The following is a 22,021-nucleotide window of genomic DNA, read 5'->3' as shown; positions in this document are numbered from 1 at the left end:
TCATACACACACACACACACACACCACACACACACACACACACACACATACACACACCACACACACACACACACACACGGGGGCGGGGGCGGCAGAAATCACTGATCTCTGAAATCATTGATCTCTGAAATCATGCCTGAGGCAGAGAGAGAGTATAAAGGACCTCAGTAAAACACAAAATATGTGCCCAAACTAGACACACACCCAGCCTTGAGTGCTTCCAACCTTGCCTCCGTTTTCCAATGGGACCTGTGGGCATCTCTCTCCTATAATGCCTATTCCTGTCTGATGACAAGCCCCCTCTGTTCAGTCCCCCAGTAACCCAGAAGTGCATCTTGGGGTGGTGTCAGAGCTGGAGATAGCCCAAACACAGAAAAGGGAGTAAGAACCAAGTATGCCCCCGCATAACAAGCCTGGACTTGCTGGGCGCTCCCAGGTAGGGTCTCACCCACGCTAGGCACCTCCCTGGGAAGAGAGAGGGGAGGGGGTATCTGAGTCCTAGCAGCTGCTCTACCCTACAGGAAACAAAATGACCTGATTCTGATCTTGGGCTTCATGTCAGAAAAAAAGGGGGTGAGGGCGGGGGCGGTGGGACCTGATGGAAGAGAGGATTGGAAGCAGAGACTCCTGGGGGACGGGTTGTTTACAAGATGCCCATGTTCTTTTTGGATTCGGATTCTGCCTTGCCAACTCAGAGCTGCAGAGACCTACCCCCAGGTCTTACATCATTGCTTAGCCTGGGGGTAAGGTTAAGGTAGGTCCAGACTTGCCCCTTCTCAGCTTCCTATGAGAAGAGCTGGGGACTTGGAACTTCAGGGTCACTCATCCATCCATCATGAAGCCTTCCATGAAACCTGAGACCTCCCTGCTGGCTTCCGCGCTGCTCTGCACCCTGCTGGGTCTGGGTAAGTGACTAGGGCTCTGGACTCCTGGGACCCTCAAAACAAGGACTATGAGCGAGTATTCAGCCAAGTCCTTGAGGGAGAAAGGAAAGAGGAGGTGTCCTGGGAATTGAAATTAATGGAGAAGGCTGAGGGTAAAGGAGAGAAAGCCTGGGTCCTCAAGGGAGGAAGAGCTAGAAGACGTGTGGGTTTAAATCTCTGAGAAATGAGGGGTTTGGATGGGCTCTGTTCCCTGTATCCCAGGCAGGGTCTCAAAATAAGACACCTGAATTCTAGAAAATCAGATGAGACTATGATTAGTATGATTACTATTTTTCATTAATATGAAAAACTATGAGGTGAAGGCGAGAGATTTCCTTCCTCCCAGGACTCTAAGCAGTTCAGGTCCCCGGTGTCCTCCTCCCTGACATTCAGGAGTTCAGGCAGCTGCACCTTCCTCAGGACCCACTTTCCTTGTGTCTGGGCCCCAGCTGCCTCCTCTCTCAGGACCAAGGAGTCCATGCACTTACCCTCTTGGTCCTTGATCTTCCTTCTTGACCTGGGATGCAGATCCCAGCCTCAGGTGCCCCTGCCTGAGTGCCCACTATCTATCAGACTTAAGTGTGGCACCCACAAGGGAGAGGGTCCGGCTCCAAGGACCCGCTGGACCTGAAGGTTCGCGGAAGTCCATGAAGGACTTCCCCAGTGGTCCAGTGGCTGAGAATCTGCCTGCCAAAGCGGGGGACATGGGTGCAATCCCTGGTCCAGGGTTCAATCCTTGGTCCGGGACAATTCCACATGCCTTGGGCAAATTAAGCCCTTGCGCCACAGCTACTGAGCCCGTGCTCTAGAGCCTGTCCTCTGCAACAGGAGGAGCCACCCCAAACGAGAAGCCCAGGCACCGCAACGAGAGAGTAGACCATACTCACTACAACTAGAGAAAAGCCCCGGGAAGCAAGGAAGATTCAGCATAGCCAAAAAATAGGAAAAAAAAGAAAAGAAAGATTAAAAAAAAAACAAAAAACACTCCATGGAAACCTTCAGCAGGACCCTTCACTGTCCTCAAGCTTTCTCAGAAGACCCTAGTGTCCAAAGTCTCCAGCCTTGTAAGTAGGTAAACTTGCTCGCTGGTGGGGTTGCTGTTTACCCCTGGAAGCAGCTTTGCTGGCAGCACCCCAGTGTCCCTGGAGGAGCTTAGGAAAATTTTCTGTTCAGCAGCCCACCCTTAATAACTAGAGAGACATGCATCCCTTTTCCTTCAGACCCCCCACCCCATGCCCCTCTGGACTCGGAAGTCGTGACCCACAGACCACACAAGCTTTGACTAGAGCCCCGCTCTCTTCTGCAGGGCACCCACTAGACTGCTGGGTGTGTATAAGCCCCGGTCCCTTTTGCCATGGAACAATGCAACTTTGCGCCCCCGAAGAGGACACCTGTATGGCCGCCGTGTATGAGACCCACAGAGGTAAGAGGGCAGGGGATAGCGTCAGATCCTGGGGAGGTGGGGAGTGCCTTCAGGATAGCAGATACCACCAGGCGCTGCTGGGAGGAACATTTGAGTGATGAGCGGGCAGGAAAGAGGTAAGGACAATCTTAAGGTGAGTGGAGGAAGGAGAATCTGGTGGAATGATAGAAACCACTGTTAACAAATATTTCTGAAAATGAGACTCTAAAGAGAGGATCGGGGAGGGGCAGATATAGGGACTTTCTTAGGCGAGAGGGGATTAGGAAAGGAAAGGACATGCTGGGGGCGGGGGAAGCTGGAGATCCAGAGAGGGGGCATCTAATATGCAAGGTGTAGGGCTGGGTGTAGAGAAGACTGGGGTGAGTTGCAAGAAAAGTGATTAGGTTGACTCTGGGGGCGCCAGGAATCGGCTAGGGATACGGGCTGGACCAAAGGTTTCCAGACAGGAGAAAGAGGGAGATATTGGGGTTGATTGAGTTGGGTGTGAGCTCAATCGTGTCCGACTCTTTGTGACCCCATGTACTGCAGACCGCCAGGCGCCTCTGTTCATAGGATTTTCCAGGCAGGAATACTGCAGTCACTTACCATTTCCTCCTCAAGGGATCCTTCCCACCTAGGGATCGATCCAGCATTTCTTGTGTCTCCTGAATTGGCAGTCTGTTTCTTTACCACTGCACTACCTGGGAAGCCTCAATATTGGGATAGAGAGAGATATATGTAGGGACCGATAATCCCTGGAATGAGTCCATGAGGTTGCAGAATCAGACACCCCTGAGGACCCACAGACCCACGCAGGTTGGGTGAAGAGCAGAAACCCTAGTGCTGGGAGAGACCACCCTGTGGTGGGGAGGGGAAAGCCAGGGAGGCTGGGGGAGGCCAGGGAGGCTGGAGGAGGCCACTGCAGGCAAGACCTGAGAGTAGCCAGGGAGGGCAGCAAGGACCATCCGTAGGAGGTCTAGGCAGTGACCCTGGAAGAAGGGGACGGGTGTTACAGGGCGGTGGCTGGGGGCTGCATCCTAGGATTTGGTGCAGGGAATTCCAGGGGTCAGGGGAGGGCCGAAGGCTGGAAGAGACCATTTCACACAGGCCTGGGGGTAGTCATAGGTGGCCTGGAAAAGACCTCTCCAGGTGTGACCCTTAGAGGATGGCAGTGGGTGACGTGGGGCTGAAGGGACCACTCAGGAGAGACCAACACAGCTGGCGGCGGAGGGAGGAAGGGTTGCTACCTAATAAACTGTTCAGACGACGCCCCAGGCAGATAAGGGGGTGTGACCTTTGGGAGCTGGAAGAGACCTCTCTAGATCACAGTGGACTGGGGAAGCTGTAATGTAGGGAGACACCCCGAGGCCCGGGTCCAGACCAGGGCCCCTGAGCCCTCCCCCTGCCTCCATCCTGCAGTTGGCGACGTTTTAGTGAGCTCCAAGAAGGGGTGCACGACATCCAGCGATTGTGACTCAGGATTCCTCTCCTTCAATGATGGCCCTGAAAGCAACATAGGGTCTACCACGCGCTGCTGCCAGAGCGATGGCTGCAACAAGGACCCCCTGCCTGGTAAGCCCCAGCTGAGCCCCACGGCTGGAGTACCTCCCTGCCCACCCTTCCCTCTGCCAGAGCCAGCTGTGAGCACCTGTCACTGACCTGCGCTGTCACTGGGGCAAGCGTCTTCCTGGCGCTGAGCCTTTGTTTCTTCTCCTGTAAACTGCAGTGTCCAGGGACTTCCCTGATGGTCCACTGACTAAGCCTCCATGCTCCCTATGCAGGGGTGTGATCCCTGGTCAGGGAACTAGATTCCACATGCTCCAATTAAGATCCAACACAACCAAATAAACTTTTTTTTTTTTTTAATTCAGTGCCAGTTAGCGACCAGTGTCCCCATGCTGGTTGTGAAGTTGGAAAGGACTTAATGTCCCCATGCACCTTACCCTCCACCCTCTTCCCCAGCGTTCAGGAGAAATCTGACAAAGAATGGCCTTCGGTGTCCTTCCTGCTCCACCTTCCTCAAGGAAACATGCACCCCGACTGCGGAAGTGCTCTGTTTTGGTGAAGAAACCCACTGTGTCACCATGACTGGCCTCATGCACCCTGGTGAGGGGCACCTGGATTTTGGGAGGAGGGCACAGGGTTCCCAGAGGGCCCCAGAACTGGAGCCTCATTATTCCAGATTCTTAGGGAGAAAGTGGCTGCAGAGAAATGGAGGAAGGTGGCTGGGGCATGACCCCTGGATTGGGAGCGGGATGCATTGGAGATCCTGATTCTAGTCTGAAATCCCCTCCAGCAGGTATCAAATTTGCTTCCCAGGGATGTGCTACAGAGAACACCTGCCGCATCAAGCCTGGGACCCTGGTGCCCTCAGGCTCTCATTTGTTGACCATCAAGAAGATCAGCTGTCTTCCAAGCCCCCAGGCTTCTGGCAAAGCTGAGTGAAGAACTGAGGCCCATGTGGTGTTTGGTCTCCATTCCTTCTCAGCTCTAGCTTCCCATGTGTCTATAAATTAAACGAATCAACAGAACAAGCCTGAGTCTTTGTGATGTGATGCATTTCAGGGAGATGGGATGCAAAAAGCAAGGGTCTCAACGCTGTTGAACCCCCTCTTTGGAATGAGGAGAGGGAAGATGCTACCTTTTGTTAAGGGATTACTTCCTGCTGGGTCCCTGTGCTAAGTGTTTTCCATGAGAGAGCTCATTTCATAATCACAACAACTCTGTGAAGTTCAAAGTATGGTACCCATTTTACAGAGGAACAAACTGAGGCAAGGATTGTGGTGTCACTTGCCTTTGGTCAGACAGTTGGGAGGGTCAGACTCCAGAGTGCATGATCACCTCTCCTGGTTAACCTCTTTTTGCCTCTGTTTCATGTTTGTAAGTGTTGGATATTAATATTTATAACCTCACAGAGATATTTGAAGGGTCAAATGAAAGAAAACTAAAAAATGACTTAGTGCAGTGCCTAGCACCTTAAAGGGGGCTCCCCTGGTTGCTCAGATGGGAAAGAATCTGCCTAATAATGCAGGAGAGGCAGGTTCAATCCCTGGGTTGGGATGATCCCTGGAGGAGGGCATGGCAACCCCAGCATTCTTGCCTGGAGAATCCCATGGACAGAGGAGCCTGGCAGGCTACAGTCTATGGAGTCACAAAGAGTTGAACACAACTGAGTGAATGAGCAGAGGCATTAGCACCTTTAAGACAGTGTTGGTTCTAGAGACAGTGTGTCTGGCCAAATAGCTACTGTCCTAATAGCTGCCACTTACTTACTTAATAGCTGAGTAGGCATTAGTTGGCAGGTGCTAGACCTTGGCATCTATCAGGATAGACTGAATTATGCTAAGGTAACAAAGAAATCCCTAAACTCAGTGGTTTAAAACAACAATGTTGTATTACTGACAAAGGTCTATACAGTCAAAGCTATGGTTTTTCCAGTAGCCATGTATGGATGTGAGAGTTGGACCACAAAGAGTGCTGAGCACCAAAGAACTGATCCTTTTGGAGTGTGGTATTGGAAACATCTCTTCAGAGTCTCTTGACTGCAAGGAGATCAGACCAGTCAATCCTAAAGGTAATAAACCCTGAATATTCAATGGAAGGACTGATGCTGAAGTTCTAATACACTGGTCACCTGATGCAAAGAACTGACTCACTAGAAAAGACCCTGATGCTGGGAAAGATTGAAGGCACGAAGAGAAAGGGACAATGCGGATGAGATGGTTTGATGGCACCAATGACTCAAAGGACATGAGTTGAGCAAGCTCCTGGAGATGGTGAAGGACAGGGATGTCTGGAGTGCTGCAGTCCACGGTGATGCAAAGAGTTGGACACAACTGAACGACTGAACAAGAACATTAGTCAGTTAATGCTATGATAATGTTGTATAACAAACCGTCCCCAAACCGAGACTTGTAACAAAATGCATTCTGCTTCCTATGGTTTGTAGGTATGTGGGGCGGCTCTGTTGCAGGTTATGAACTGGTGTGTTTCGCTCCAGTCTGGGAGACGGACTAGTTCTTCTCCATGGGTTTCAGTCTTCTGGATCTGTGGCTCCCTGGCTCATGTCCTTCTCGTGGCAGATGACAGGGGCAGAAAACCCAAGTGCACCAAAGGTCCCTGAGGAGGTTGGGGATGCGAACATCCATGGAATAAAGTAAATCATAGGGTTTAGAGCCAATCTCAGTAGAGTAGGGAAGGATGCTCCCCCTTCCATGGCCCTAGCGAACCCCAGGGGGAGAGGCGGAAGAAGAGCAGTCTGGCCCCCTTTGGCCCCACCGCCACCCCTGCCAGACAAGTTTCGTAACCAACATGATCTCTTAGGGTCACGAACTGAAAATGATCCACTTTATCTTCACAACCACTCCTTGTGATAGGCACTATTATTCTCAACCCTGTTTTCAGAAGCATCTGAGCTTCAGAGAAGGAACATCACATTGGACATCACCAGAGGTTAAGATTTTAATCGCTAGGTCCTCTTGAGAGGGAGAAAGAGACCACATTCCAGAGAGAGGGGATACACCTCTATCAGTTATCCATCCTTTGCTACATAACAAGCCCCTCCAAACCTCACTTAGAGTAACTGCCTATATAAACATATTTATATAGTTTTATTTACTTGGTTGTATCGGGTCTTAGTTGCAGCTCACAAGGCCTCCATCGACTCTTGCAGGATCTTCATTGCAGAGCATGGACTCTGTAGCTGCAGCTCACAGGCTCAGTTGCTCTGCACCATGTGGGATCTTAGCTCCCCCACTAGGAATTGAACTTGAATTCCCTGCAATGCAAGGCAGATTCTTTTTTTTTTTTTTTTTTAAGAAAACTTTTTATTTGGTTATTTACGTAAATTTACTTTTTAAAGAAAATTTGTTTGGGTGTACCAGGTCTTAGTTCTGGCATGTGGAGTCTTTAGTGATGGTATTTGAGACCGTTAGCTGTAGCATGTGAACTCTTAGTTGTGGTATGTAGGATCTAGTTCCTTGACCAGGAATCAAATCTGGGCCCCCTGCACTGGCAGCACAGAGTCAGGCAGGATCCCTTTTGTGGCACATGGACACTCTAGTTGTAGCTCCCAGGCTCAGATGATCAGTGGCATCTGGGAACTTGCTTACCCCCCAGGCATTGAATTTCAATCCTCTGCATTGCAAGGCAGATTCTTAACCACTGGACCACCAGAGAAGCCTCTAGAATAATTGTCTTGTATTTACCGCATTCCATGGGTTGGCAATTTGGTCTAGGATCAGCTGGAGGATGGTTCAGCTGCTCGTCAGCTAGGCAGCTCTCTTTTAGAGGGCTGACACTAATCGGGGTGTCCTGGCTGGCTGGGCCACATGTTATCTATCACTCTGCAGGTTAGCCTGGACTTCTCCATGTGGTCATGGTGGCAGGGGTCCCCAGGGCAGCAAGAGAGATCATCCCAGTCCATGAGCACTTATCAAGCCTCTGCTTGCATCACGTTTGCTGTGAGTCCAGTAGTCAAGCAGATCCAAAGACCAGGTCTAAAGTCAGGATGAGAAGAGTCTACCCAAGGCCATGGCTGCAGAAATGCTGAACAGACTGGGGGCATTAATGGGCCACACTAGTTCTAGAGCTAAGAAGTTTACTATCACAGCCCCCAAGGTTAAACAATTATTAGGCCACCCCACCTCCTCCAGGGTGGCAAAACTCTTATTAAAGTCACTGGACTGCAGCCCAGGGAATTCTATCCTGCACACACCCCCACCATCCCTCCTCTCCAGGCACCCAGGAGGCCTCACCATTGGACCCCTCCTCCATCAGACACCAGAGTCTAGGCTTCCAGCTGACAGTCAGAATCCCAAGCATCTTCCCCCTCCTCTTAAACCCACAATGAACACACACACAATGGAATTTCTACTTTTTTATTCACTCCTCCAAAAAGCACCACAGGTCAACCCACCCTTGAGTCTCCTGGCTTCATGGTTCCTCATCTCAATGGACACAAGTCTATCATAGTCCAGACAAGTAGGAAATTCATCTAAGTTGATGAGGCTCTGTTCCTCCTCTGCTTCTGGCGATGGCAACACCAAGATTCATCATAGGTTTCCTAGAATTTCTGCCCTCAAGGACCTTCCAGCCTGCAGGTGCCATGTAGACTCACTCCGAAGGCAGCCAGTTGTCGCTCCACAAGTGAGTCTTCAGTCTTTTCTGTTTGGATGCATCCAGAGACCGATGCCTCGCTGGCAGCTTCCTGCTTCCAGAGCCTAAAGTTCAATCCCTTTAAAAGTCATGATTTAAAAGGCAACCACTCCCAAAAGACAGTCGTTGACCCCCAAGGGTGCCGAAACACAACTACTTAAACACAATCAGCACACTCCACAAGGAACCGTGACACAAGGAAACAAAACTGGGTCTTGCTTTCTGAGTTGATCTCAGGCAGGAGTCCCCTTGGCAGGAGGGCAGAGAAGCATAGCATAGAGATGTCAGACAGGGCCAAGTTAGAGATGGTGTCAGAGAGGTGGGCACCCTGAGCAAAGGCACGGGGATGAGATTAATGTTTGAGGGCTTCCAGGAGTCTATCACTGTACACAAGAGAGAACGGGGTACAAACGTTTACGTGGAATGCTCAGGACAACCCTGCAGTAGATTCCACTTGGTGACTCACTTGCAAAAGGCCACCCTTATGCAAAGGGCTGTATGGCCCTAGGGCAATGCAGACAGAATTCCTGGTGATACTAAGGTTGTTTTTTTTCTCCAGTGCTCTGTCTACTCACCATGTTTGTGGTGCAATGGGGGAAAAGTTTACCTGCAACTTACTTCTCATTTAGAAAATGCTTCTCATCTTCATTATTGGAAAACTATTCAACATCACTGGGACAGCGTGGGTATAGGAATCGACTTCTTCAAACGTGAGTTTCATGAAATCTAAATAGAGGTCGAGTATTTCTGATGAAAATTCATCATCTGAATTGAGATGTGCTACAGAAATACACACCAGATTTCAAAGACAGAGCGTAAAAAAGTTCTTTCCTATGTTGATTACATGTTGAAATAATATTTTGGATATATTGACGTGAGATGTTAGAATTGGTGTCATCTGTATCTGTTCCCTCTTCCTTTTTCAATATGGCTACTAGAATATATGAAGCTACCTGTGTGGCTCATGAGCTTCCCAGGTGGCTTAGGGGCCAAGAACCTACCTGCCAATGCATGAGACGCAGGTTCAATCCCTGGGTCAGAAAGATCCCTGGAGAAGGAAATGGCAACCCACTCCAGTATTCTTGTCTGGAAAATTCCATGGACAGAGGGGCCTGGTTGCCCGCAGTCCCTGGGGTTGCAGAGTCAGACACAACTGAGTGACGAAACATGTGGCTGATGTTCTGTTTCTACTGGACTAGCTGCTCTGTGTGTTCCTGTTTCTGCCCGTGGCAGGCTGGCTTGATGCACAGGCTTGAACCACAGTTGAGGTGGGGAGACAGTGTTGTGCTGGGTATCATGGAGATGGATGAGGAACATTTTCCTGAGGCCGAAAGAGCTTTGAGGACAATGCCTGGAGCCATTCAGTAGAGTGCGAAGTGCTTTCCCCTACCTGGGCTATCTCAACTTTGATGGGACAAACTCTGCCAGTGGTGGGAATTCTAATTAGACCTGGGGGTACCAGCCCTTAGCTACCTGCCCCTCAGACCGGTTACCCTTGTCTTCAGCTGTCAAAGGAAACAGGGTCTCGAAAGTGTTTATGCTTGTTCTCCGGTCCTTTCATTTCACAGTGAGAACAATAGGCACTGACTGGCTCAAGTCACCCAGAGTGACGTGGCAAAGCCGTGCTAGCCTCCTGACCTCCGACAGGTGTCTCCTCTCCTAGGAGATGCTTGTTTCTCCTCCATCTCCCACCTTTTCCCTGTCTTGGGGCAAGAGGCTGACGACCTAAATCCCAGCCCTAGTTCTGCCACTGATTAATGAATTAAATATTTACTAAGCACCTTCTGTATGTCAGGCACTATTTGAGGGGCTGAGGGTACCGCACGGGGATAACAGCCAATACACAGGTAAATAAATAATTTTCTAAAATCATAATTGCTGCAAGGAAAAGAAAAAAAACAACAACTCAGTGGAGATGAATAATAAGAGTGAGGTGTGAGCTACTTCAGTTACAATGGTCAGGAAAGGTCCCTCTTGAGGGGACATTTGTGCTGAGATCTGATTGGCAAGTAGATCTGGGAGCACAGCATTCTGGGGAGAAATAACGGAAACTATAAAGGTCCTGAGTCATCACCCCAGGTGACCCACTCAAGCATCAGAAGGAAGATGAGGATGAGAGGGGGCAGGAAATGAAAAGAGGCACGGAGGAAACTTGCTGTGTGCTGTTGGGCCTAGAGCCTGCCCTCTCTGTGCTTTGCTTTCCCCATCTAACATAACAGAGATTCTGCTGGATGGCCTCTCAGCTGCAGATCGCCCCCCTCACCGCCCCATTCTCTCTCTTTTTGGCATTAAAGAGTTCTGTGACCTGTTGCTTCTCCTCTACTGGTAGCTGGCAGCCTAGAACATCCCAGGCACTGTGGTTTCTGCCTTTGCCTCCCTGTGACACATTCCCATGGGCTGGAACACCTGCCCGGCTGTTCTGTGAGCGCCTGGCTCACTGTGGCCTTCTCTGTGTCTCTCTTGGGGACACGTGAGGCAGCCACACGAAGTGTTTGGATTAGTCCAGCAGTACGGCTGCATTTCCCAAAAAGCGGGTATACAAAATAGCAAGGCCAGAAACAGTTCAGGTTTAATGACAGAAGACACCAAGACCCAAGAACAATAGAAACCCCTAAGGGAGAGAGGGACAGAGTCCCCAGAGAGCCCCAAAACTGCCCAGCACCAAGAAAATGGGGTCAGTCACATCCCCCTCCAGTCAAACTCAGAGGAAGGCAGCCACCAGTATCCAAATCCATTAGGGATTCTGGGGAGTTCCCTCTGAGGGATGGGTTCCTGCCCTTCCACAGTCAGAAAGCCTCATTCCTGGTCTCTGGCTACTCCCCAGCCCAACCATGCCCAGAACACTCTTGCTTCCTCTCGTGTTTTGTGGTACCATCCTCCCCACAACAGCAGGGAAAGAAATCTGTGCCCCCAGGCTTCTGGAGGGGCAAATATCACACCCCTCCGTTTCCCAAGAGGGACCACAGGGTCTCCAGCTCTCTCACACAGCACCCGGTTCCCTCCTCTACATGGATACCTTCCACCACCCATGAATTAGAAAGCAAAGACCTCAGCCCTCTGGGAAGCCAGGTGTTCTGAGAGTCCAGAGAACCGTCCTTCCCCCACCCCCGGAAACCTAGACCTTATATTCCTTTGTGGCTCAGAAGCCCAAGGATTTCAGCTCCCTGGGGAACCCAGACCACCCCTCTCCATGTCAGAATCCCTAGTGTGAAGGAGACCACCTTCATCAGCAATCAGGGCATCCACCTCCTCCTCCGCAGGGGGACTAGACACCTATTGGATCTAGTTTCTACTCTTGAGAAACCAAGATAGCCCCCTTCGAGGAGTCCAAACCCTCAACTCCCTTGAGGAGTTCCATAGTCTGATGGCACCCAGAGAAATCAGGACTCCCGTCCCCAGAACTCTATTTCCCATCACGACCCAGGAATCCTGGTGACCAGACGTCACCCACGCCAGGCCCTAGTCAGAGCCCTCATTCCCTTCAAGCACTCAGGATTCTGACTGGCGGACCCTACGCTCTGTGATCTCTCAGGCCCAGACATCCCATGCTAGAGTCTGGACCCAGAGCCCTCTCCCTCTCACCGGGTCTTGAGTCCTCCGGCCCTGGCAGAGCCAGGCAGCTGGGACCCTGGGCACACCCGGAAGCCCCGGCCCTCAGCCCAGCTCTCACTGAGCTGGCACCTGCAGCGCCAGCACTGCCTCGGCGTCCGCACTCATCTCGTCCAGCGCCTGCAGCAGGACGCCGTGCGCCGCTCGGTAGCCCAGGCCCCCAGTGGCCGCAGCGCCGCCTGCCGGCCACAGGAAGGAGAGCGCGCCCAGCGCCGCGCCCCCGGCGGTGCCCTCGCCCGCCCACGAGCCCAGCCTCGCTTCCACTTCGGCTCGCGTCACCGGGCCCGGGAAGCGTGTCCGCTTGGCCAGTTCCCCCGGCGCCAGGCCCAGCGCGCGCTCGCGTCGGGCCAGTGCCGTGGGTTCCAGCCCCAGCGCCCGCCGCCACTCCGCTAGCTGACCCCGCAGGAGCGCCACGTCGCACGCCCAGCCCAGCCCTGGGACTGGGGCCGCCGCTGCCGCCAGGCTGGCCAGCAGGGCCGGCCGCCATGCCCCGGCCCGCAGCGCAGCAGCCTTGGTCCGGGCAGCGCGGGGAGACGCGGGCGGCAGCGCGAGCAGCAGCGCCCCGGCCTGGGCCGCGGGGAGCGCGCGCCGCAGCCACTCGCACAGCCCCGGCAGCCCGCCCGGCCGCAGCGGGAACACCGGCGGCGGCGCCTCCTCTAACACCTCCCACGTTTCGTCTTCGGGGCTCAGAGCAGCCGCGCGCTCTGAGTCCCCGCTGCCGGATTTCTTCGCGCTGACGCCCACTGGCTGCAAACTCTCCGTGCCTGCTTCCTCTGAACCTTCCCCACTGCCTCCCTTTTGCAATCCGGGGCCGCGGTTCTGCTTTCCATCACTGCGGGCAGTCTCAAACCCCTCTCCGTCTGGGTTCTCTAAGCTCTCGCTGTCAGACTTCTCTGCCTTTTCCTCTTCTTCCAGAGACTCTGGGTCCTCGCCCTCGCCGTCTGTTCGCACGCAGACCAGTGGTGTATCCGGGAGCACCAAGGGCCGGACCTGGGCCCAGTCCTTCTCAGTGGGGGCCCCAGGGGTGACGAGGATGAGAGCGTCGTAGTGGGTGGTCGGGTACGGGGCGACGGTGGGGTCCGCGGAGCCCAGAGGCACGCTCCAGAGCACCACGTTGGGGCGCTCTGGGGCCGGGTAGGGCGTGGGCCCTGCAGGCGCTGCAGCAGGCACTGCAGCCGGATCTTCAGGATCTAACCCGAGGAGCACGTCCAACACAAGGCCCATGTTAGCCCTACCGGCCACGGCCAGGTCCAGGCGTGCGCTGCCCAGTCGCTCCAGGCCGGCCCGAACCCACGACAGAGCCGCCTCCAGGCCCCCAGTCTCAAAGGCCTCCCGCACAGCCTCCAACTCCGCAGCGCCCAACACCTCGAAGCCATCCTGAGCTGGTGGAAGGAGCCTGCGGGGATAGGGAGGGATAGGGTCAAGGGCAGAAGAGGGGCTCCAGGCTGGAGAGCTAGCCTAGGGGATCGGACCAGGCTAAAATGACAAGGTCGAGTTTGAAGCAAGAAAGGGAGGGGCCAGATTTACAGCACGGAGGCTAGGAAGGAAAGTGGCTCGGTCGTGTCAGACTCTTTGCCATTCCATGGACTGTAGCCTACCAGGCTCCTTCGTCCATGGAATTTTCCAGGCAAGAATACTGGAGTGGGTTGCCATTTCCTTCTCCAGGGGATTTTCCGACTCCGGGACCGAACCCAGGTCTCCATCATTGCCTAAAGCAAGGGAGGGACTGCTGGATTGAAATCTGGCTTCCAACAGAGCTGAAAATGGGGAACCGGCTAAATTACACTCTTTGGGAGCTGGGCTTTCCAAAGGACTTGCAGGATTAAGAAAAGGCCATGCTGGGTGGGGCAAAACTCACAGAGAGTGAGCCTTAGGGCTAAAGAATCTCGAATGAATTGAGGGACTAAATGAAAATTGTGGATTAAATGCTCTAGGTGGGCAAGGTCAACAAAGGGCTCTTTCTTGAGCAGAGATGTTAGCAGGAGTGTAAAGTCCAATAAGGGGAGAAGCCTCATTTAATAGTTCTTAGCAAGGGCGTGGGGCTAAGGAAAAAAGAAGGGTGGTGGGCTTGGAGCTGCTGCCCCTCCCTGAGGCTCTTTCAACCTCTACAAAAGGAGGCAAGGCCGCTTGGGGGGTGGGTCGGGGGAGACAGGAGATAGCCAGCAGGTGGATACAGAAAGAAGAGGGAGGGGATTAGAGAAACGAAATGGGGGAGGGCCCCCTAAACGACAAAGCTCACTGAGGGTGGGCTCTCTGGAGACTGCGATCCCTTGAGAACCAAGCAGACGGTGAGGAGGAAAGACTGGAGAGTGGAGTCTTCGGGTACAAATTTCATGGGGATCACCAGTTTGGATGCAGAGAGCAAGCCCTCCTTCACACCTTGGCTTGGGGGCAGTGTTTAGGCTTTAGGTCCGGGCCCCTCCTAGAATTCTGGCAGGGTAGCGGGACTTTTGACCTCAGAGTGCTAGCAGGGGCAGGCTGGATGACAGGCTGGGACTTCCAGCTGACCGACCCTTGGATGGGGCCTAGATGACAAAAGCACAGAGCGCTAGCTTGAGGTGGGGCCTCGTGGACCTGACGACCTGCACTCAAGGGCAGGATCTGGAGCAGGGCTTTCAGCAGATATCTCTTGAAGGTTGGTCACAAACTTGCTGCGGGCTGACTTCAAAGAGCACCTTAGGGTGGAGGTATAGAGTAAATAAAGCTCCAGGCCTCTTCCACCCACCCAGAAGCTCCGCACTTACCTCTGCAGTGCCTCGGCCTGGCTCCGCAGCGCCGCTCGCAGGCGCTCCAGCTCCTCGCAGCCGTCGGTGCTGAGGCAGTCGGTCCGTGGCACGAAGAGAGCCGCGGCGCCCAACCCGGCGCTGTCCAGCAGGGCCGCGGTCTGATCCCGGGCCTGCGCTTCATTCTGTGACTCCTCGGGTCGGAGATTCCGCACAGCCAGCAGCGGGGTCCCTCGGGCCAGGGCGGCCCGTGCTGCCTCCCCCAGGGCCGGGGCCAAGGGCTCCTCACTGCCCTCGGGGCCTGGCAGCACCAGTACCAGCACGTTGGCCTCCGCCGCCCAGGGTCCCGGCTCTGCGGGTGGGCAGCTCAGCTCGCCTAGGAAAAGGCCTGGGCCTGCAGCTCGCAGGCTGGGGAGCCCGGAATCCGGCCGGCCGTCGGGGATCTCGACCGTCTCCACATCTCTGTCGCACAGCGCTGCAATCAGCGCAGATTTTCCAGAGCCCGGAGGCCCCAGGAATAAGACGGTCACGTCACCTCGCGGCGGAGGCATAGCTGGGAAGCAAGGAGAGAGGAAGACCTGGGTCACGGAGCACCCAACCTTATTCTTTTCTAGCTTCCCTACTCCGGTCTCACATTTCAGCCAATTATTCTGTCCCTTTCTTTCGTTCTCGGGTACCACTCCCAGGCAGCCAGAAATCTGGCGCCCAGCCTCTATTCCCCAGGGACCCGGGAGTCCCGTCCGCCCTCCTTCTGGATGGCTTTCCTTTTCCGCTTCAAAAACTCTGAAATTGGCCTCCAGCTCCCAACACCCTCTGGGATACAGATGTTTTTAACCCCTCATTCCTCCCTTCCAAATCACCAACCGAGCAAACAGCCAGCACAAGGGACGGCGCAGTTGGTAGCAGCTGGTCTGCCCCTGAGAAGCCCCCGCTCTGGGGTCCGGGGACGGAGGCCTAAGAGGCTAGAGCGCCGGGATTCGGGGACGTCCAGACGCTTTCCAGGGGTTCTAACCTGACGTCATTCCCTTTAGGAGGAGGTGTGTTTTGAAAGCGTAACCTCTGGGAGACAGTCCTGTGCGGCGCTTGCGCAGAACGACGGATAGGCGCTAGCTCACTCTCAGCGGTCGCAGGTCCTAGAACAATGAGAGAGCCAAAGCGCGTGCGCGCCAGAAACGCCTAACACGCTTGCGCAGTAAGCACCGGTCGGTCAGGCGAGCGTTGCGTGCAACGTCATCATTACGCACCCCAGTGCAGGGAAGGACCCCTCGCGTTATTTTGAGAACCGAATTGGTGGGACTGCATCATTGCAGTCGGATGGCAGTCCAAGATCCGGGCTTCGAAAGGCTCATCAGGCGAAAGGCCGAGGAAAGCCTCGGGACTTTGAGACTTGGTGGGCCCTACCCTGTTTCCCTTCGGGTGACGGCGCTGTGACGAGCAACTGACAGGCGCAACGAAAGGCAGCCCCTCTGCTGTCTTGGAGAAAAGCAGAAACCTAGGCTACTGGCCTCGGGAGGGAGCCGAGGGCAGTGCTTGGGGGCAGCGGGTCACAACGGCTGAAAGCGCGCGTGGGAAGCGGGGTCTCAGGATGGAATGAGTTTCGGGATGTCAGAGAAAGATGTCTCTCGGGAGGAGGCGGGCTAAAGCGTGGGTACCACTACCTGCCTCAAGACAGGTGGAAGAGAAGGGGATGAGGCTGGTGTCCAAAGATCAGGGGTCCCTAGCTCTGTGTTCAGGGAGTTAGTTTGATGTAGCAGGCATAGGTCAGAGGTCTCACGCAAGTGAGAATGCGCTAAGAGAAGTCACAGAGCTGAGGAGTTTAATCTTTTGGAAAGTTGAATTCTCTAGTGAGAGCTGTTAGGTTAGAATTCAAAGAGATGTTATCTCATGGAAGTCAAAGACGGGCAAAGTAAGCCTGTCAAAGATCACAGAATTAGCGGGCCCTCTAAATTTGGCTATAGATAAGCGACTTCACTTGATTTACTGTTCTGCCATGCGTGCTCCTCTCTTGACCAGAGGGGTCCCAGTCACCATGGAGGACCGGCACTCCAAACAGACCATGGAGCAGCAGGATTCGTCCAAGGAGAGAAGTTCCCGAAGTCCGGGAGGTGACATCTGTGAGTACTGTTGACCAGAGGAGGGTGGGTTGCAGGAGCTGTGATGCTAAAAGGACTTCTATAGCATCTCAGTGTGTTCAAAGCATTGTGGGGACTTACTCGTTAGGAAGGAGCTGTTAATGGTCCCTGAGCTGCCCTCTCAGGACCCCGACCCTTGTTACCCTCAGAGGTAACAGGAGCAGAGCTCCCTGCTCTGTCCACATAAATATGAAAGGGATGGACGTCAAGAGACAAAGAGTGGCATCCAGAGAGGCTTGGGGTTGGAGAAATGACTGGGAAGAGCAGTGAGCCCCAGTCCCAACCCTGCCCTGGACTTTCAGTGCGCCTTGGACCTCAGTTTCCCTGTCTGTCAAAAGGGGTAGCCATTCCTCACCTCACAGGGCTGGCTGGTATGCGGATTAGCGGCAGAAACGGAGAAAGCTTAATGTTAATGAAGATAGCCAATTTGACACAGAACAGCAACAGCTTCTACTGAATGCTAATTACGTGTTAGATGCATTATAAGATTTTAACACTTGTTGTCTCAGTCTGTCCTCCTAACAGACTCTATGAAATTGATAATTATCACTGTCATATGAAGTGAGGGAACTGAGGCAAAGAGAGTTAAGTGTTTACAACAGTGAAAGCCAGTGTCAGTGCTTTCTAGCCGGAGACCACCAGGAACACACGTGGAGTTGAGCAAATTGGGCTTATTGCTCTTTGTGCTGAGGAAGCACACACACTGTGGGGCATCTCATAAGAAAGGACTTGTTATAGGATCTGGACTTGTGGTAGGTGCACTGGGGAAGGGTTCAAGAAAGGGGTTTTACTCTGGATAGAGGCTGCCAGGAAGCAAGGGCTCTTAGATGGCTGCTCACTTAATAAATCTGACCTAGGAGTAGGGAGGAACAAGGGAACGCTCCAGCTCTGCCTGGCCAAGCAGCAGCAGGCCCTCACGTAAGCCAGCACAGGGGGCTGTCTGGCCATTTCTCAGGGCCCAGACAATGTTCACGTTTTGTCTGTGTTCAGAACAGCATCATGGCGTGGTCTTGATTTTGCCCCAGTCACAGCACGGCCTTGTTTGACAGTGTTCTGTGGAATTGTTTATGCTCACCAGGAGAATGCCAAGGCCTAGCTGTGCCAGGCCAGGCCCTGGCTGTGGGGTTTCTTCTTTCTCAACAATAATTATTGCAAACCATTGTGTAGCACCGTTCTAAACACTATAAGTTCATTCATTTATTCCTTCCAACAACCATATGAGGTGGATACTAATATAGTGATTACCCCATTTTCCAGATGAAAACACTGTTTTCATTTGCCAGGGGAAGTCAGTTCCAGGCAGTCTGGCTCCAGAGGCTGTGCCCTAATCATACAGCTCTGTCAGAAGGGCAGACTGCCTGGGTTCCAGTCCTGACTCCACCATTTCACTTCCTAGCCTCATGACAGTCAGCAAGTTGCCTCAGCTTTTGCGGCCCCGGTCTGCTCATTCACAAAGTAGGTCCAGTAAGTCTGCCGTCCAGGCCTGGCATAGCACCTGGCACAGAGCAAGTCAAGTCCTGCATGCTGGTTGTCGGCATGATCTGGGGCTGGGAGAGGCCCTCACCACACCTGCTGGCCTCTCCCAACCTCTCCCCCATGTCCTCAGGCCACCTGGGGGCCCTGGAGTGCACCCGCTGCCTCATCACCTTCGCCGATTCCAAGTTCCAGGAGCGCCACATGAAGCGGGAGCACCCAGCGGACTTCGTGGCCCAGAAGCTGCAGGGGGTCCTCTTCATCTGCTTCACCTGCGCCCGATCCTTCCCCTCCTCCAAAGCCCTGATCACCCACCAGCGCGGCCACGGTCCAGTGGCCAGGCCCTCCCAGCCGGCTGCACCCATCACCACACCGCCTACCTTCCCCTGTCCCGACTGTGGCAAGACCTTCGGGCAGGCTGCTTCTCTGAGGCGGCATCGCCAGGCACACGAGGCCCACACCCTTCCTGGCCCCTTTGCCTGCACCGAGTGTGGTCAGGACTTTGCCCAGGAAGCAGGGCTGCACCAACACTACATCCGGCATGCGCGGGGGGAGCTCTGAGAGTAGCTTACGCCCGCCCCAGGGCCATGGGAGCTCTGTGGCTGGTGGGATGCACGTCTGATATGGGATGGGAGCCCTGGACTTTCCTCCCGGGAAAGGCAAAGGACTCCTGAGAAACAGGACCCAGAAGATGCTCATTTGGAGCTTCAGTCTTTGGAGGACACAAAAGCCTTCAGGGAAACAGTCAAATCAGACAATAATGAGATATATTTTTAAAAAAAATTAACAGGAAAGAGGGAAAACTGTTATTGGGATCTCCCTCATCCCCAATTAAATAGTTTGAAACTGCAACTAGCTGCAGATTGTGTAACCACCTTTGATTCATCCCAGATGGGTGCCGTGGGGCTGTAGGAGCCCGAGTGACTGGATTTGGGCCTGACTGGGGGCAGGGAAAGTGAGGCGTTGCCCACCTGTAATGCCACCACGGCACAGGTCCCACACACGGAGTGACTTGGGCCTTTGGGGCTGGGACAGCAAAGTCAGAGTCTGTACTGAGTCGTGTGGGGGGTGCAATCTGAGCTAGTGTCTCTTCCCACCCCCCTGCCAGTCTTTCCCACCCAAGGAGGGGCCACGGCATTGGACAGCTCTGCCCCCCTTCTCCCTAGATGCTGCTGCTGCTAAGTCACTTCAGTCGTGTCTGACTCTGTGCGACCTTGTAGACGGCAGCCCACCAGGTGCCCCAGTTCTTGGGATTCTCCAGGCAAGAACACTGGAGTGGGTCGCCATTTCCTTCTCCAGTGCATGAAAGTGAAAAGTGAAAATGAAGTCGCTCAGTCGTGTCTAACTCTTAGCGACCCCGTGGACTGCAGCCTACCAAGCTCCTCCATCCACGGGATTTTCCAGGCGAGAATACTGGGGTGGGGTGCCATTGCCTTCTCCGGATGACTTACTGTTTATTTAAGTAATTTTATGTACCATTCTGGTCATGGATTATTTTCTATTATGTGTAGGTGACATGGCATGAATAAACTAACAGAAATAGTATCTAAAAACAAAAGATCCGTGGGACTTCCCTGGCAGCCCACTGGTTAAGACTCTGCACTTTCAATGCAGGGGACATGGGTTTTTAATCCCTGGTTGGGGAACCAAGATCCCACATGCCTCACAATGCAGCCAAAAGATTAAAAAACAAAAGGTCCACGTTAAACTGTCTAAACACAGAACTCTGCTTTTGAGCAGGAATTCCCAGAGAACAGAAGGGCACGGGGGAGGGGGGTGGGGGGGGTGGGGGGTGGTTCGGTGGGGTGCTCAGGGCAGAGCTGGCCCTGTAGGGGAACTGGTTTGGAGTCAAACAGAGATACCTTCTGTTTCCTGTTGTATTTAGCCAGCACTGGGAGATATTCCATTAAGATCCTATTTTCAGCTCTGAAAAGGTCCCATTCTGGGCTGAGTTCCACTGGGCCAGTGTTACTCCCTCACATTACCTGCTCTGCCCGGAGACAATGGTCAGTGCTTTGCACAAAGTAATCACAGACTCTGTTTGAACTGAGGGATATTTTGAAAGCCCACAGAGACTGAGCCATCTCCCAGTTTTTAGCTAGGCACATGCCGGCTACAAAGACAGCATCTCCCACATTTCCTTGCAGCTAGATGTGGCCATATGATACAGTTCTGACTAAATTCCTGGGTAGAATCTTCAGGCTTCAGAAGGGAACCTACTTTTCTTCCACCTTCCCACCTGGAATGTGGACATGGTCTCCAGCCATCTTGGACCAGGAGAGGGGACCCCATGGTGGCAGGGCAAGGAGACAGAAGGAGGCAGGTTCTCCTGTTATTACTGCTCCCCACCCCCGCAACCTCCCAGTCTCTTTACTACAAACTACTCCTTGTGTATATAGAAATCCGCTTACATCACTCATTCAAAACCCTCCAATGGGGGACTTCCCTGGTGGTCCAGTGGCTAAGACTATGCTCCCAATGCAGGGAGCCTGGGTTTGATCTCTGATTGTGGAACTAGATCCCACATGCTGCAGCTAAGACCCAGCACAGCCAAATAAATATTAAAAAAAAAAAAAAAGACGACTTTCTGAGATGCAGACCTGGGGCAAAATGCCTGCATGCTCAGGTCTAAGAGTAGTAGTTTAGGGGAAAAAAAAAGAAACAGACTCACCCTCCAGTGGCATCCTGTAAGTAACATTGAAAGACCTTAACCAGGACCGCAAAACCCAACAGTGCCGAGGCCCCCGCCCCCAGAGCAGTCTCAGCTCCAGGGATGGAGCTGTCGTCTTCCCTACCCTCTAGCCACACTGGCCAGGCTGACATCTGCGTTGGAGCCTCTGCACTCTCTGCTTCGTCTTACCCAGAACTTTGCCAGGCTGCCTCGTCACTCAGGTCTCAATGCCTGCCACCTCAGAGAGGTCCTCCTTGGCTACAACAGCACCTCCAATCCTTACCCTGATTCAGTTTCTTCCCAGCGCACTTGGAACTGTCACCCCTGTGTTTATATCATCACCTGTGTCCTTCCTCTGGAATCCGAGCTCCTGAGGGTGAGTGTTGCATCTTCCTCACAGCTTCATCCTCAGCACCTAGGATAGCGCTTACCACGGCGGCTCAAAAAAGAACTCCTTGACTGTCTACTGGCTTACTTCGCTGTCAGCCTCAGCCCACCCTTCCACACTGTTCTGTCAGCCTGGGCTTTTGGCAAGTGTACTTCCCAGACTCCCTGGAGAGCTGGCTTCCTTAACTTCATCCCATAAGACCTAAGGGCAGAAAGAAGGTCAAAGAGGGAAGCAGGGGTCCTGCTGGAGCCCCTCCAGCAGCAGTTCAAGCTCCAGTATCTCCTCACACAGCCAGAGCATTGTGCCCCACTTAGGGTTTAAGCAGGAGCTATGGGGTCACTGATCCCTGTACCAGCCACACATGTGGTTCCCACTGGGTTCTGGCCATTGTACTTTTCTCTGCATCGCAGTCCTAGAGGTGGGAGCTTCCGCAGACGCTAATTTCTCAGTTACCATATTTTGAGCATAAGTTTGTGCTCTTAGCTTTCTAGTACTTGTGTGACCAACTCCCAGTACAGAATCTTCCGGAATTCCTCACTTGGCC

The 22,021-nt window shown here is 53.4% G+C and overlaps 3 protein-coding genes across 6 annotated transcripts; 2 read left to right on the top strand and 1 right to left on the bottom strand.

Annotated features, from left to right (window-relative positions):
* The first annotated feature begins 737 nt into the window (after window positions 1-737).
* Window positions 738-4,859, top strand: LOC120872346 (phospholipase A2 inhibitor and Ly6/PLAUR domain-containing protein-like). The gene is made up of 5 exons (XM_040252634.1): window positions 738-905; window positions 2,230-2,346; window positions 3,745-3,897; window positions 4,288-4,431; window positions 4,622-4,859. The coding sequence occupies exons 1-5, from the start codon at window positions 836-838 to the stop codon at window positions 4,768-4,770; spliced, it is 633 nt and encodes a 210-aa protein (XP_040108568.1). The 5' UTR covers window positions 738-835; the 3' UTR covers window positions 4,771-4,859.
* Window positions 4,860-8,191: 3,332 nt separating this feature from the next.
* On the bottom strand, window positions 8,192-15,930 carry IRGQ (immunity related GTPase Q). 2 transcript variants are annotated; one of them, XM_040252563.1, is made up of 3 exons: window positions 15,826-15,930; window positions 14,835-15,366; window positions 8,192-13,486 (listed from the first exon to the last, which is right to left on the bottom strand). In XM_040252563.1, exons 1-3 carry the CDS (start codon window positions 15,833-15,835, stop codon window positions 12,148-12,150), a joined length of 1,881 nt encoding a protein of 626 aa, XP_040108497.1. In that variant the 5' UTR covers window positions 15,836-15,930; the 3' UTR covers window positions 8,192-12,147. The 2 variants fall into 2 exon arrangements, with proteins under 2 accessions (XP_040108497.1, XP_040108498.1); XM_040252564.1 differs by having other exon boundaries at window positions 15,678-15,927.
* Window positions 15,931-15,949: 19 nt separating this feature from the next.
* Window positions 15,950-21,066, top strand: ZNF576 (zinc finger protein 576). Of its 3 annotated transcripts, none has more exons than XM_040252619.1 (3): window positions 15,997-16,203; window positions 16,827-16,927; window positions 18,552-21,066. In XM_040252619.1, exons 2-3 carry the CDS (start codon window positions 16,843-16,845, stop codon window positions 18,977-18,979), a joined length of 513 nt encoding a protein of 170 aa, XP_040108553.1. In that variant the 5' UTR covers window positions 15,997-16,203; window positions 16,827-16,842; the 3' UTR covers window positions 18,980-21,066. The 3 variants fall into 3 exon arrangements, 2 of the variants coding, with proteins under 2 accessions (XP_040108553.1, XP_040108552.1); XM_040252618.1 differs by having other exon boundaries at window positions 15,997-16,457; XR_005723224.1 differs by lacking the exon at window positions 18,552-21,066 and adding an exon at window positions 17,803-18,545 and having other exon boundaries at window positions 15,950-16,927.
* The last annotated feature ends 955 nt before the right edge of the window (window positions 21,067-22,021 follow it).

The sequence above is a fragment of the Oryx dammah genome, unplaced genomic scaffold, assembly GCF_014754425.2.
Source record: "Oryx dammah isolate SB20612 unplaced genomic scaffold, SCBI_Odam_1.1 HiC_scaffold_13, whole genome shotgun sequence".
NCBI lineage: Eukaryota > Metazoa > Chordata > Mammalia > Artiodactyla > Bovidae > Oryx > Oryx dammah.
The sequence above is the reverse complement of the archived record's forward strand: the minus strand, read 5'-3'. Positions and strand labels throughout refer to the sequence as shown.

Excerpts from the sequence above, each read along its gene's own strand:
- LOC120872346 (XM_040252634.1), top strand. The coding sequence starts at position 836 with ATGAAGCCTTCCATGAAACCTGAGACCTCCCTGCTGGCTTCCGCGCTG. Across the intron at positions 3,898-4,287 it reads CAACAAGGACCCCCTGCCTG|CGTTCAGGAGAAATCTGACA; the intron begins GTAAGCCCCAGC and ends CCTCTTCCCCAG. Across the intron at positions 4,432-4,621 it reads GACTGGCCTCATGCACCCTG|CAGGTATCAAATTTGCTTCC; the intron begins GTGAGGGGCACC and ends AATCCCCTCCAG.
- IRGQ (XM_040252563.1), bottom strand. Across the intron at positions 13,487-14,834 it reads CAGGCCGAGGCACTGCAGAG|GCTCCTTCCACCAGCTCAGG; the intron begins GTAAGTGCGGAG and ends CTATCCCCGCAG.
- ZNF576 (XM_040252618.1), top strand. The coding sequence starts at position 16,429 with ATGTCTCTCGGGAGGAGGCGGGCTAAAGC. Across the intron at positions 16,458-16,826 it reads GGGAGGAGGCGGGCTAAAGC|AGGGGTCCCAGTCACCATGG; the intron begins GTGGGTACCACT and ends TCTCTTGACCAG. Across the intron at positions 16,928-18,551 it reads AAGTCCGGGAGGTGACATCT|GCCACCTGGGGGCCCTGGAG; the intron begins GTGAGTACTGTT and ends CCATGTCCTCAG.